This window comes from Marmota flaviventris, chromosome 8 (genome assembly GCF_047511675.1).
Source record: "Marmota flaviventris isolate mMarFla1 chromosome 8, mMarFla1.hap1, whole genome shotgun sequence".
Classification (NCBI taxonomy): Eukaryota; Metazoa; Chordata; class Mammalia; order Rodentia; family Sciuridae; genus Marmota; species Marmota flaviventris.
The window spans coordinates 49,549,486-49,564,119 of NC_092505.1; the positions used below are offsets into that span (position 1 = coordinate 49,549,486).

The 14,634-nt window shown below is 33.8% G+C and overlaps 1 protein-coding gene and 1 pseudogene across 4 annotated transcripts in view; both read left to right on the forward strand.

Annotated features, from left to right (window-relative positions):
* Positions 1–14,634, forward strand: part of Opa1 (OPA1 mitochondrial dynamin like GTPase) — an 83,827-nt gene that overhangs the window by 23,634 nt on the left and 45,559 nt on the right. For all 4 annotated transcript variants that reach the window (XM_027935975.3, XM_071615196.1, XM_027935972.3 and 1 more), the window contains 8 exons: positions 4,923–5,027; positions 6,771–6,857; positions 8,684–8,797; positions 11,866–11,946; positions 12,069–12,143; positions 12,459–12,530; positions 12,620–12,719; positions 13,046–13,176. In XM_027935975.3, the coding sequence (XP_027791776.3) occupies positions 4,923–5,027; positions 6,771–6,857; positions 8,684–8,797; positions 11,866–11,946; positions 12,069–12,143; positions 12,459–12,530; positions 12,620–12,719; positions 13,046–13,176 (765 nt within the window). The remainder of the gene's footprint in view (positions 1–4,922; positions 5,028–6,770; positions 6,858–8,683; positions 8,798–11,865; positions 11,947–12,068; positions 12,144–12,458; positions 12,531–12,619; positions 12,720–13,045; positions 13,177–14,634) is intronic.
* Positions 1,224–2,274, forward strand: LOC114093189 (glycoprotein-N-acetylgalactosamine 3-beta-galactosyltransferase 1 pseudogene; annotated as a pseudogene).

Sequence of the window (14,634 nt, forward strand, 5' to 3'; positions counted from 1 at the left end):
AGTTTTAAAAGTTAAAAGATTTTTCATCTTGGGTCTTTCTATTTTGGAAAAAAAAAAAACAAGTATCAATCTGGATGAAATTAAACAACTAATATGTACATTTTGAGTTACAGGTTTCCTTGATTTTTTTCATTGAGTCTTATACCTGACTGTATGCTACAATCACCTCTGTTCTGGGTGGCCCCATATATTTTTTATTATTTGCCATTTATTTATTTATAGAGCACTTATAGTTAGTTGTACATAGTAGTTGGGTTCATTTTGACAAAATCATACATGGCATGGACTTTGATTTTAATCACATTCTCTCCCTTCCCTGCCTTCCCTCCCCTCCTTTCCCCATTCTCTTTCTTCTACTGATCTTCCTTTCACTTGCTTATTTATTTTTGACTGATGCTTTCTACATATACATAAAGGTAAAATTTCCTGTGGTACATTTATATATGCATATAATGTAATTTTGTTAAATTCATTTCATATTTCCTTCCCTTTCCCTTTCTTCCTTCCTCCCTCTGGATCTCCTTTTACTCTAATGATCTTCCCCATATATTTATGATACTGACCACCCCTGTCCACCACCTTCTTTCTCTTATTTTGCTCTAGCTTCCACATAAGAGAAAACATTCAATCCCTGATTTTCAGAGTCTGGCTTATTGCACTTAGCATGATGTTCTGTTTTCATAATTTTTTTCTTCTTTATGGGTGACAAATACATTAAGAAAGGTTCAACATTTCTAGCAATCAAGGAAATGCAAATAGAAGCTACACTAAGATTTTATCTCATTCCAGTCAGGATAGCAGTTATTAAGAACACAATAATAAATCCTGGCAGGGATCGGGGGGTACACTTGTACATTGTTGGGGGGCCTGCAAATTAGTACGACTACTCTTAAAGCAATATGGAGAGTCCTCAAAATATTAGGAATAAAACCACCATATGACCCAGCTATCTTACTCCTTGGTATTTATCTAAAGAAACTAAAAGCAGTATAGTATAGTGATACAGCAGGAGTTAAGAATCACTGGTTTTATAGATGTGGACATGCTGTGGAGAGAAGTGGAGCAAGCAAGCTGGAATGCATGCTGGGCCTACCTTAGCCGTCTTCATTGCCTAAAGTGATCTCAACAGCAGCGGCAGCCTTGCTGCTGCTAGGAGGAGGAGGAAAGGTCATCAATCTGTCTTGTCTCTCCGTCCCCAGGAGGGCAAGAGGGAGCAGTTGCTGATGTCACAAATACACTTTCAGGAAATAACTTCTAAATCTTGGTTGAAATTTTTAACCATCCTCTGTGGATTTTTTATGTTTTCAGCTATTTAGTAAGTATCTTGTTGGGAGAACAGGTGGCACATAGGCTAATATTCTTCATAATGATCTTCATGCTAGAATTACTTTTAAAAGTTAAAAGATGATGATGACAGAAACATCTAGAAGGGTAAATGAATTTGATTTCAGTTTCTAGCCAACATAAAGATGAAAACAGACATCACTGAAAACCTCTATCAAAAAGTTAAAATTCTTTTTTGGGATGTGGTAGTTCCTCAGAATCTAGAGAAAAAGTCCAAACATGTAAAAGCTACCATGAGTTCATTGTCATAATAAAGCGGTGTTAAAGACTTTCCTGCTGTGGGATTAAAAACCAAAGGAGCAGAGCACCTGTACTGGAAAGCAATTAAAGCTTTTCAGTATGTTCATGACCATTATTTAGAAGATGCTAATTGGTGTGTGAAAGCAGATGATGATACATATGTCATACTAGACAATTTGAGATGACTACTTTCAAATCATGATGCTGAAGAACGAATTCACTTTGGGAGAAGTACTGTGTAGAGCAGGATTGCATGACTGGAGATCAAAGAAGCCTTGAAGAGATTTGGTAGTGATGCATTTAAAACAGTCAGATGTACCCATAATTCCTCCAATGAAAACGGGAAAAATGTATGTAAATTATAAATGTAAACCTGGAGATTCCAGAGGTAATCACTGGAAAATAAACTTTTCATCCCTTTCTACAAGAACACCACCTAATCAAAGGTTATCTACCCAGAACTTTTTGGTACTGTTACTATAAATATTATCCTCCTGTAGAGGTCCTGGTTACTGTTCTGATCTGACAGTTTCTTTTCACAATGTTGATTCTGCAACAATCAAGAATACCTTGTTTATTATCTTCATCTGTATGGCTATTTATATAGATATCAACCTGCATTATCTGAAAATTGAAATAATTCAAGCAAACAAAAATGAAGATCCAAGAGTAAAATTAGGAAACCCTTGAAAGAAAAGTGTGAATGAACCCAAAAAATGTCTAGCAGTACAATGAAGAAGGACTTGGGCATATTTGACATAGAACCCTGAAATCCCAGTGAGGAATTAATTCTGAGTAAACATTCCATATAGAAATCTTTCAAGTAAATGACGAAACTGAAACTGAAGTCTATTAAAATGGTTTGATATGGTAATGTATGTATATGCACATACATACACACATAACACACACACACATATGAGGAACTTATGTTTTTAAAACTGACAAGGTTGAATAACTAGAAGAGATTTTGTTGTTGGCTCCTGGCCATGTATATTATTTTGATTGAGTAACTAAAATAGTTAACTTTGCTAAAACTGCACTACACTGTGTAAATACACACTGCTAAAAAGACCTGCCTTAAGAAAATTTAGAAGGAAATATGGTTGCTCAGTGTTTATACTTATTTACAGTGTGATATAAATGAACCAGTCACCCTCCCCCGCATGCATAGTTACCTAATGAAAATTTTGTCGTGGTTATTAATAATTGGCAATATCTATTCAAGAAGAAGGTAGACTAAGAATGGCACTTATCCTAAAGTTCATTAATAAAACTACATTTTGTAAGTTAAAAAATTCACTGGTCTGAAAGTATGATCGCTAGATCAGAAGTATCAGTGTTCTTTGGGAGTATGTTAAAAAATGGCAAATTCTTGTCTCTGTCCCACTCTGGGAATGGACCTAGCAATCTTTTTTTTTTTTTAATTAGTTGCTCATTACAATGATCTTGACATATCATATTTCATACATTTGATTCAAGTGGGTTATGAATTCTTATTTTTACCACGTATACAGATTGCAGGATCACATTGGTTATACATCCTGAACCTAGCAATCTTTGTTTTGAAAATCTTTCAAGGAAGTTGTGATTTGCCCTACAGTATATTATTGTTCTAGAACCTTGCAAGACAGGCTAATAGCACATTGCTGTAGTTGACATGTGTACTAAAGAATGAAAATATAAATCCCCAAATAGATTCCATATTTACAAGGAAATGAGCCAGTGGAAATCCTACCACTTTTATGTATCCCTTAATATCAACCCTTTGATATTAAGGGATACATAAAAGTACAACCCTTTGTACAGTTGTAGTTATTAGCCACTGAGCATTGACACAACACTGTGTGGAGAATTCATAATATAATAAAACCAAGGAATTAGCTGTGTCTGTATCAGTGATTTCCAGTAGAAAGAAATATGCAGGTCACCTGAAAAATTGAAAGTTTTACATTAAAAAAGGATGAAAAGAAACAGATGAAATTGTTTAACAATATACTATTTAGCCCAATATGTCCCAAATACTTTAATTTTAATGTGTGATCCATGTAAAAGTATTAAATAAGATATTTTATGCTTACAGTGTATCTTCATAGACCATCCATATTTTAAGTGTTCAGTAGTTTCTTTGGCTTGTGACTACCATATTAGGCAACAGTAATCTACCAGAATTTTGTTATATGTGCTATTAGTGGATATAAATGGATGTGTAAAAAATGTTTATAGTGCAACGTAAACTGTTTCATATTATATGATTCAATTATATGTTTTCTTTAACTTGGTTTAAGCTGGACATTCTCAGAGGATAGGACCATGTTTAAGTGATATTTACTTTGTTCTAATACGTTTTTTTAATCAAAAGATTGAAACTTTTTAAAAAACTTTTCTTAAAAACTATTTTCTATTATGAAAATTATGATATACATTTATACATGAACATTCTGCTGATTATTGGGAAGAATGCTTCTTAGTAGTTTCTTGTACATTTTTCAATGTTTAGAAGAAATAAGAATGAGGAAGACCAGTTCAAAAGGATCACATTCACTTAAGAAGAGGAGATGGTTACCAAGCAACTCCTTTAACAGAATATCCTCTTTGAATTTATTAGTTTTCTTTACAATCTATTTTTATATCATTATTTTAAATATTGACATATTTTCTCTGGGCATTGGCATTTAACAAAACGGAAGAATTTGAACCTCTGACTCAGACAAACCTATATTCAAAAACTCTTTTTCTCCACCAATACAAGCTAGGTTGCCTTGGGCATGCCACCACACATCCCTAAATTAAGATCCTACTCTGCATAACTCCTGCCATGTGACGTTTCTAGGATGGCTAAGATAGTTAATGCATGGGAAACAACTTAGTAGAGAGTCTATCACATGCTACATGCTCAAGTATTGTAGTTATTACTTTATATCATAGCATCAATTAAAACAAAATAACTTGGGAATGGAAAGAATCTGAATTTTTGTCGAATGGTCCTATAATGAAAACCTTAAATTTTGACATAACAAGAAATACTGCCTTTTTATGGTGTACTTCAGAACCTACTTTTTAAAATTCATACATATTTGATATTTCTAAATAACTTAATTTTTTCAGTGTAAGAAATTTGTAAAGAATTTTTCAAATTAAATGCTAAATTACAATAGAAAATTGTGAATTTCACTATTTAATATTCAGAGTTTCATTATTGCCTTATAAGCCTTTTAAAAGTAATATACATTTTAAATAGGTGATATGACTTCAAAATTTTGGAAGATTTTAATTTGGACTTAATATTTGTTGACCCATCTTTTTCTCATATAATTGTATGTATTATTTTTTTGCAGCTAAAGTATCAGAGAATCTTGGAACGTTTAGAAAAGGAGAACAAAGAATTGAGAAAATTAGTATTGCAGAAAGATGATAAAGGCATCCATCATAGAAAGCTGAAGGTATTTTCTTTCAGTTTATTAATTCTCAAAACTTTGACACATAACCTTTGTTCATTGATACCAGTTTTTAAGGAACTGTAAAATGTTTTGTTATCCTTTTATTTTCAACTTAATGTCAACAGTCTCCCAGATTTATTCTTATACTGGATTCCTAAAAGCCTTATTTTTAAGAGTAATTCCTTGGGAATTTATTTTTCTGAAATAAAGTTTTTATCTCTAGGCTTAATTTCTACATCTATATAATTAGAATTATTAATTTGATGGACATTTAACTATGACATCATCATTGCCTTACTATTATGTCCAGTGAATGACCGAGCCATTTTATTTGATTTTAAAAATTAACATTCATCTTCTAGGGGAAGCTTCTTTGGCATTTATAAGAATTTTTCGAAAAAGCCTATGATGATATTATTATTATTATCACATTGGTAATTACCACTATCTCCCACCAAACCAAGCCAAGCCATATGTGTTTAATGAAATTAAAGTAAATCATTTAGCTTAAATGTTGTAAGTAAGCACAATAAGTACTAATGGCACATACATTCTGTAGCCAAGGTCCAAAGATTTCATTCTAGTTTAAAGAATGTGTTGGTAGCTCTGACTCTTAAGTCGTGACAGTACAAATAGATAACTAGCATGGCTTTATTTACAAGTGGCTCTTACCAGTTGAGAAAAGCCACATTCAAATGTAACTGTATGTTGAGAATTTACCTAAAAGATGGCATTTTCTCTCATAAAATGCATTGGTAATGAAATTTCTTTTTAAATTTTTTTGCTTGCTTTTAGATAGATGGAATGACAGTTGCTTACCATTTAATTACTTTCAGGTATAAAAGATTAAGACACTTAAACCCTAATGTTGTTTCTATCTTGGCATTAAATAACTTATCTTAAAAAAAAAAAAAAAAAGCACCTTATTTTTAATTATTAAATGGGTCTTTTTTTTCCAGACCACTTTGCTTATTTGTTTGGTCTTCAGATATTTTACTTATATGTAAGACACCATGTTCATTCCTTATCTACAGAGAAGCAATCCAGGATATCTGTCCCAGATGCTCTAACATAGTAGCCTTCCTAGGTGTCAGAGGAAGCTTAACCTCTTTTACTGGCTTAACAGTCCTCTTGGTGATCATTTCTCTAGTTTTAGCCTCAGATGTTTATTTGCATATGTTCTCTATCCTATTTGTTTCTCCCTGTCAAACACACACACCCCATACTTGGCAGAGAATAATAGCTTCCTTGTCAGTTGGTCACCTGGCCTCTTTTATGGCCTTTTTGGTATTAATGGTCTTCCTCTATTGACATTTAATATTAGCTCATCAGTAATAATACCTTCCTTTTATTATTTAATTTTAGGAAGTTCTAAATTTTTTCTCTAAATTAAACTGAAACTCTAAGGTAAACTGAAGATGAAATGGCATTTTACCCTTTATTCAACTGATTTTCTTACAGTTTTTTTTTTAATAGTGTCTTATAGATGTACATAATAGTGAGTCTCCCTGTGGTATCTTCATATGTGAACACAGGAAATTTAGATCAGACTCATTCCACTGTTCTTCCTTTTCCCATCCCTTAGTGTTTTAATGTTTACTATGAAGATATATTTATGTAACTGGAAAAAGCAGTATAATCATGGAAAAACAATTTGAACATATCACATTTTTTTTCTCTAGACACATCTGTAGTATTTTTTTCCTTAATGTTTCAGTCTTCTATTAATTTTTTAAAATTTTACAGAAATCTTTGATTGATATGTATTCAGAAGTTCTTGATGTTCTCTCTGATTATGATGCCAGTTATAATACACAAGATCATCTACCACGGGTAAGTGAAAAAATAATACACAATGAACTTGCTCATTAGCAAAAATCACCTTCTTAAAAGTTTTATGTATCTATACACATATTGTATGCATTTACATATATACACACACATAGACATACATAATTTTTACCTATATAATATTATTTATGTATTCAGATGATAGCTTAAGCAGTGAGTATTGTTTGACTCTTTATTTTGCTCCATATTAACATTTTATTTATGTATTGTATAATGTTATGAAGGAAGTCTATTGGATATTTGGCATTATAAATTCATTAAATTTATAATAGTAAAATACCTGAACCATGAATTAAATTAGGCACACAAATGAAATTTAACCTAATAGAATTTAAATGTATTTCTAAAGAGTAAACTAGCTATAGAAAGTTTGTGGAGAGTTAGTAATCTAGTATTAGAAAAAGTGGTTTTAATTGATTAGCACAAGTTTTTTTAAATTAAAATTTGGCTATAAATAATGGATCTAATTAATGTTTTGCTATTATCAACCATCATTTTGTCATGGGTTTTCAAAAACTCATTTTTTAAATTTTTAATTTGGCTTTATTGATCATGGATTCTGAAACTGGATGTCTGAATATCTTGTTTCCAAAAACAAAAATTATCTTTTGCTCATGGCACATGTAAGAAAAAAAAGCCATTTTTTTCCCCTTTCAAAGGGGAGAAAAATTACCATGTGTTGAAAGGAAATCAAAACAAACAACTACATTCTGCAGCACGAACCAGTCAACTCAGGGCTACAATTGCCTGATGATCTTCTATCAGATTTTACGTGAGGCTTCTCAGAAGGATGTACATTTAGTCCACCCTGAAGATGACCACAATACTTTCCCCAGTAATCTAATATGATATTTAATAACCCTTTGCTTCCAAGGGCATTTGTTCTTCATTCTAATGCAAATTCAACCTTTTCTACATTACTTTTTTCCTACTTCTCTATGAAACTAGAACCTCCATCTAACTGATATTTTATACCAAAAAGATGGATTACATTAATATAGCATTAACCCCTATTCTTAGAAATTTGACCTAATATAGCATATTAACTGACACATCTATCTTATAAATTATTCTTTTTTAAAATTATATCATCCTTTTCTACTTTTTTATTGCTTCTTTTTAATCATACATGACAGTAGAATTCATTGTGATATAATTGTACCAGCATAGAATATATCTTATTCTAGTTAAGACCCCTTCTTACAGATGCATATGATGGTGGGATTCACTGTGGTGTACTCGTATGAAATGTACATAGGAAAATTATTTCAGATTCATTCCACTGTCTTTCTTTTTCCCATCCCCCTTCCCTTCCCTCATCGTTATTATGATGGTGTGAGGGGGAAGAAGAAAAAAAGAGAGAGAGAGAAATATGTCACAGTAGATTGAGTAGAGGAAGGTGATGGGAGGGGAGAGGAGGGGGGGTAGGGAGGGTAGCAGAATACAACAGACACTAGTATTGTTGTATATGTATATACGTGGCTGTATAACCAATGTGATCCTGCAATCTGTACACGTGGAAAAATGAGAATTCATACCCAATTTGTATCAAATGTATGATATGTCAAGATCATTGTATTGTCTTGAGCAACTAATAAAAAAAAAAGGTTGAATGTTTTTGCTGATATGTGGAGGCTAACCCACAATAAGTAGGGAGAGGGAATGAATAGATAGGCTCAGTAGGTTAGACAAAAACTCATTTTTTAACTATAATAATTTTAAAAGATTAAAAAAGCAACATTTCATATCTATTTAAGCAAATTTTTTATCTGAGAAATATGAATAAATGTTATTTGCTTTGTGATAAGGTTGTTGTGGTTGGAGATCAGAGTGCTGGAAAAACAAGTGTGTTGGAAATGATTGCTCAAGCACGAATATTCCCTCGAGGATCTGGAGAGATGATGACACGTTCTCCAGTGAAGGTAGGAAAAATAGCCATCTGAATGAAGTGCTTCAGGAAAGTCACCACTTGATGAGGGCTGTTCATTGGGTGGAAATCAAGACTTTTAGTTAAAAGAAGTTTTATATAGCATTTTGAATTATTCCTAGTGTAGAAATGAGTAAGTGGCACAGCCAGAATGCCCATGTGGCAGAAAAAGAGAGTGTGGATGAGGACAGTGGAGGTACAGTGGCTGGCCAGGCTAGTACACAGCTCCTTGGGTGGTTGGAGGAGAGAAGCACTGTCATGTTTAAGGAACAGTAAAGACACCAGTGTGACTTGACCAGAGTGGAGAGTTGTGATGATGTCACAGAGATAATGTAGGACTGAGTGAAGCAAATCATTAGGGCCTTGCACACCATTGCAACAACCATGATTTTTATTTTGAATAAGATGAAGAGCCAGTGTAGAATTTAAAGCAGAGTTATATTGCCTTTTAAGGGGTCTGGCTGCTATGTTAAAACTAGATAAAGGCAAGATAGACAGAATCATGGAAACCAGGTGAGAGGCTATCAGATTATCCAGTTGATCCTTGGACCAGTGAAGTAACATTGAAGGTAATAAGAAATAATTTGATTTTGAATCTGTTTTAAAGTAGCAACAACAGGATTTCTTGCCATATTTAATAGGGAAAAAGGAGGTATATGCTAGTGATGAAGGAGGTTGTGGACCTAAACACAGGACCCAGATTGTGTCCTGGGCACTCTCAATATTAAAAAGTTGAATGAAGAGACAATAAAGGAATGTGAAGGTCCAGCCAATGCAATAGGAGGGGAACCAGGACCTTACTGGGATCAGGAGAAAATATAGTGAGGAGGAAGAAGTGATCAGTAAGGTCAAATGCTGCTGAAAGGTTACAACAAAGACTGAGGAGCAGTCAGTCAGTGGTGTGGCCAGATATGGTGGCACACACTGTAATCCCAGTTACTCAGGAAGCTGAGGCAGGAAGATGAAAAGTTCAAGGGCAGCTTCAGCAAGACCCTGTCTCAAAATAAAATTAAAAAGTCTGGGAGTGTGGCTCAGTGGTAGATTGCTTGCCTAGCCTGTGCAAAGCCATGGGTTCAATTCCTAGTTCCTAATACCACCAAAAAAAAAAAAAAAGAAAAGAAAAGAAAAGCAATCATTTCAGTTTACCAGTGGGGACACATAAGTGGAATATATATGGAAATTTTTTGATTGCTTCTGCTTCCTCAATGAAATGAGAAGCCAAATTATCAGCTGTTATATAAGGAGAAAGAATTGAGACAAGAGAAAGAAATGAAGACTTTATGAGAAGTTGATGTACCTGTAGTAGTAATTGATGAAGTCAAGTAGTGTTAGGATTGATGAGTTAGAAATCCCCATTAAGATCTGTGGACATAAATTTAAAGTGAATCTGTGGGTTTTTTGGTGGGGAGAGGGTGTTCCTTGTTGTTCTTTGTTTTACAGTTAGCTGGTGGGGTGGGTATGGAATTATTAAGAATTGGGAAATTGGAAATCACCAAGAATTATAGCTAGAATAGTGGTAGAAAATGAGACAATGAGCTGATATCAAAATCTTCAAGAAGTGAAATCTTTATAATTGCAACAAGGAGTATTGGGCGGTCTAGTATGATTCAAACAAGAGAATGCACTTTTTTGGGTCTGGCTGTGTTGTGTGATACTTGTTCCTTCTTCATGTTTCCGTGCTATTGAGTGAATGTACTATACTTTTTAAATCCATTTTACTATTGGTAGGAATTTGGGGTACCTCCACCATCTCAAAGTGAACCTATGCTTCATATCACATTTCATAATCAATTGGAAATCTACATTTGGTGTTGTTACTAGTACCTTAATTGTAGAGGTTGTGGATAATAATGCAGGAGAGAATTAACTTTGTTCTGGTAGGTAGTTGTAGTGTGAACAGATTTTCTTGAAACAGATAAGGTTTGTCTATTTTAAGTTGGCCACTAGTCTTCTAATGTTTTTTCCAGATTTCTCCTTCTTGATGGACCCTGCACTCCATATTTTTGTCTCCCCAGGACAGTGAAATTAGCAAAGTCTTGACTTAGCATTTTAGTCTCTTTGCTGCTACTTTCTGCTTGGTTTTCTAATATGCACATGTCTTGAAGGCAAACAGTGCACAGGATATAGGGCTTAGTTTTGTCGGGGTGTCACTTTTGCAGTTAATTTTTCTCTGGAATCATGTCTACTTGATAAACCTGAACTCCAGTTTTTGTCTAGTTAATCCAGCAAAACTGCTGCAGGTTTCAGGCTTTTTTCTTGTCCTCTGCCCTGTGCCACAAATCAACAAATGCTCTGATGGAAAACAGCTGCAGGAGAATCCCCTGCAAATCCCCCTGGGATCCTGGACTTTGTCCAGGATATGCCATAGTTGTTTTCAGCGCTATTTTTTTTTTTTTTAATCTAACCTGGTAGTTACTGTCAGTGGAAGGAGTTGTATTTTTAAAGTAAAATAGTAAAATTAAAGTGTGAAAAGTATAATTGCTAAATTAAGGAATGTGAAATTTAGAAGTTCTTATAAAACCCCTTGTCCAAGGGCCACTCCTTGGGTAAAGCTTCTCAGACTCTCCTAATATCATTGCCATTCTTATCTGTGGCACCTTAGGCTTTGCCACTCTGTTCTGTGTATGTATATTTCTCCTACTATGTAGTGAGGCCTAAGACAGGGCCAGTCAACTGTATTTTCTTAACTGCAACACTTGACAAATAGGTCATAAGCATAAATGTTGAATAAATGAATTGTCCTTTACTTGAATTCACCTTTGAAGTTAATTGTAGTCCTTTCTTTGAGTTTTTCAAGTTTCACTGTATTCTTCATGACATTGACTAAGGAATGAAAAGGGGAAGAGCATTTGGTTACAAGATATGAAGTAGCCAGTAATCTTGTTGGAAAATCACAACACATATGATATATACATGAGCAATACAGAACTGCCAGAGTGATAGCTCTAGTGTGAAGAACTGTCAGATGTGTGTGATGCAGTGGCTCTGGCTGGACCAGGTAAGTGCTGTAGAAATTAATATTAACTATAATGTATCATTGTTATTTGTTTTCTATAATTTCAGGTGACTCTGAGTGAAGGTCCTCACCATGTGGCCTTGTTTAAAGATAGTTCTCGGGAGTTTGATCTTACCAAAGAGGAAGATGTAAGTAGAGTTCATCTAAGGCTTATGTGTGTAACTTTATAAGCCCTGTGAGCTTTTAAGACAATTAAATGGAATATCTGTGAACTAATATTTCTTTGAATTTTGTTGTCTTCCTTTAACAGCTTGCAGCATTAAGACATGAAATAGAACTTCGAATGAGGAAAAATGTGAAAGAAGGTTGTACAGTTAGCCCTGAGGTAAGGGTTGCAGTTTATTTCAAAATGTTTTATAGAATTGCATTGTTTATAGTTTCAAGTAAATTTCAGTATTGGTATTGATGTTTGATTATAGCTGTCCCAAGATACAGAGATTTTTTGAAAAATATTCTAAATAATGTATCATTTTGTGGATAATATTCTAGAATAATTACTTTTAAGATTAGAACAACTTTTTTTTTCCAAATGCTTCATCTGAATGGATGAGATGCTGAATTTTCAGAATATATAGCACCAAAAAAATCCTTAACAATCCGCTCCCCCCCGCCCATATTTATGTTTTTTCTTCCTGAATAGACTATATCCTTAAATGTGAAAGGCCCTGGATTACAGAGGATGGTGCTCGTCGACTTACCAGGTGTGATAAATGTAAGTATAGACAAAACATGATTTTTTTTTTTCTTAAATTTCTACTGTGGGTAACATTTATAATGACATTTAAAACCTTTTTCTTCAAGACTGTCACATCAGGCATGGCTCCTGACACAAAGGAAACTATTTTCAGTATCAGCAAAGCTTACATGCAGAATCCTAATGCCATCATACTGTGTATTCAAGGTAAATCATACTAAACAATTGTAGTTACATTGATATGCTTTCTTTAGTAATCCAAGCTTCACCCCCAATAATGCACATTATGTAAATGTACAAGACAAATAGATGTTTACTTTTCCTTTTTTTTCATTTTATTTGCATATAGAATTGAAGTTGAGGATATTTTCATATTTTTCGTTCTAGGAATCATAGAAATTTTTATTGTTCAGAGTTTCCTTTCATAAGTAAGGTAAATGTATTAAGAAAATGGTTCTTGTTATAAAGCAGACATTAAGGTATAGTTTGTATTTACTTTGCAATTATTATAGTGTCATTTTTCAACTTTTCAGATGGATCTGTGGATGCTGAACGCAGTATTGTTACAGACTTAGTCAGTCAAATGGATCCTCATGGAAGAAGAACCATATTTGTTTTGACCAAAGTAGACCTGGCAGAGAAGAATGTAGCTAGTCCAAGCAGGGTAAGGGCAAATTGTTTATTATAAAAACAGATTCTTCATAATAGCTCTAGCTGTAATAGGGATTAGTTAATTTTTTTTTAATTTTTTAATCTTTGTTAGCATTTGTGGGATTTGATTCCTATTTTAAAATGAAGTATCAGAAAATTATAGTAAATTACTCAAGTGTAATTTTGGAATATAAATAAAATTCCATGTATATTGTAACTAATTTACTTACAAAATATTTTAAACTGCTAATGTTTTCCTTTCCTTCCTTTCTTCCACAAATGAGTGGTAGTATAGATTTATTTTGATCTTACATATGCCATTTTACTGTAGGAAGGATTACCTTCTCTCATTCATCAAGACTGCGTGGTATAGTAGATAAGTTTTATTGAGCATCAGGCTCCCAGCTTTCATCCATGCTCCACTATCAACTGGTTGTGTGGTCTTAGGCAAACTTAATCACTTTTCTGTATCCAGTCAATCCAGAATCCAGCCCACTAGTCTAGTTGACTAGATAAGATCTAAGATCATTTTCATTTTTTAAATTCTGTGAGTTCTACATGTAGTATTCAAGTGTCTCTTATCTTAGAAAAATATGTTTAGAATAATTTCATTGAAATCTGTTAACAGCTTTCCTATTTTTCCCCCCTCCTTGTGTGTCTTATTAGGGTTCAAGTCTTCTCTTAAAGATGTTCTCTATTTACTTGCAAAGACAGAAACTTCTGTGTTAAGAGTATAGAATCTGTAGCCAGATTGCTTAGCTTCAAATCCTGGCTTTATCATTTGTAGCTGTGTAATCTTGAGTAAATTTTTTAACTTTTCAGAGCTTAAGGTTTCATCATCTGGTGGAATGAGGATATTCATGGTACTGTCTCATAGGTTGTGAAGGTTTAATGAGTTTAATAAATATGGTAAAATGGTTGGAATAATGCTTGGCACAGAAGTGTTTGTTATATACATGGAAGCTATCATCTTTGAGTAATATTGTCCTACCTGTGTGTGACAACAGCTTTAGACTTTGGTACCCAGCCCCACTGCTACTTCATAGAATGTGTCCTTCCCATTTTACACCTTCTGGGACTATTCCTCAGTATCTGGAGTCTCCCAAACAGACCAGCCCTCGATTCAGTGATTCTATAGAAGAACTCGCAGGACTTACCACATAGTTATATTTACACCTAAGGTTTATTACAGTGAAAGGATACAAAGGAAGTCTGGCAGCCACAAATTGCTCGTTAGAGACTTCACACCTAAGGTTTTTTGTCAGATGCTTGTCAGATAGACATCCTCATGTACCAAAATTCCAGACTCCCACAAGGAAGGCACATTGTTCAGCATAAACCACATTACTTGTACAAAGAGCCACTTTCATTTAGAGTAAGTTTTATATCAGTATAGGGGATTGTTTATCAGTTAAGTTCCCAGATGCCAGGAAAAGGAAGCAGGCCTGCTGTATTAACTCTCCATATCCTC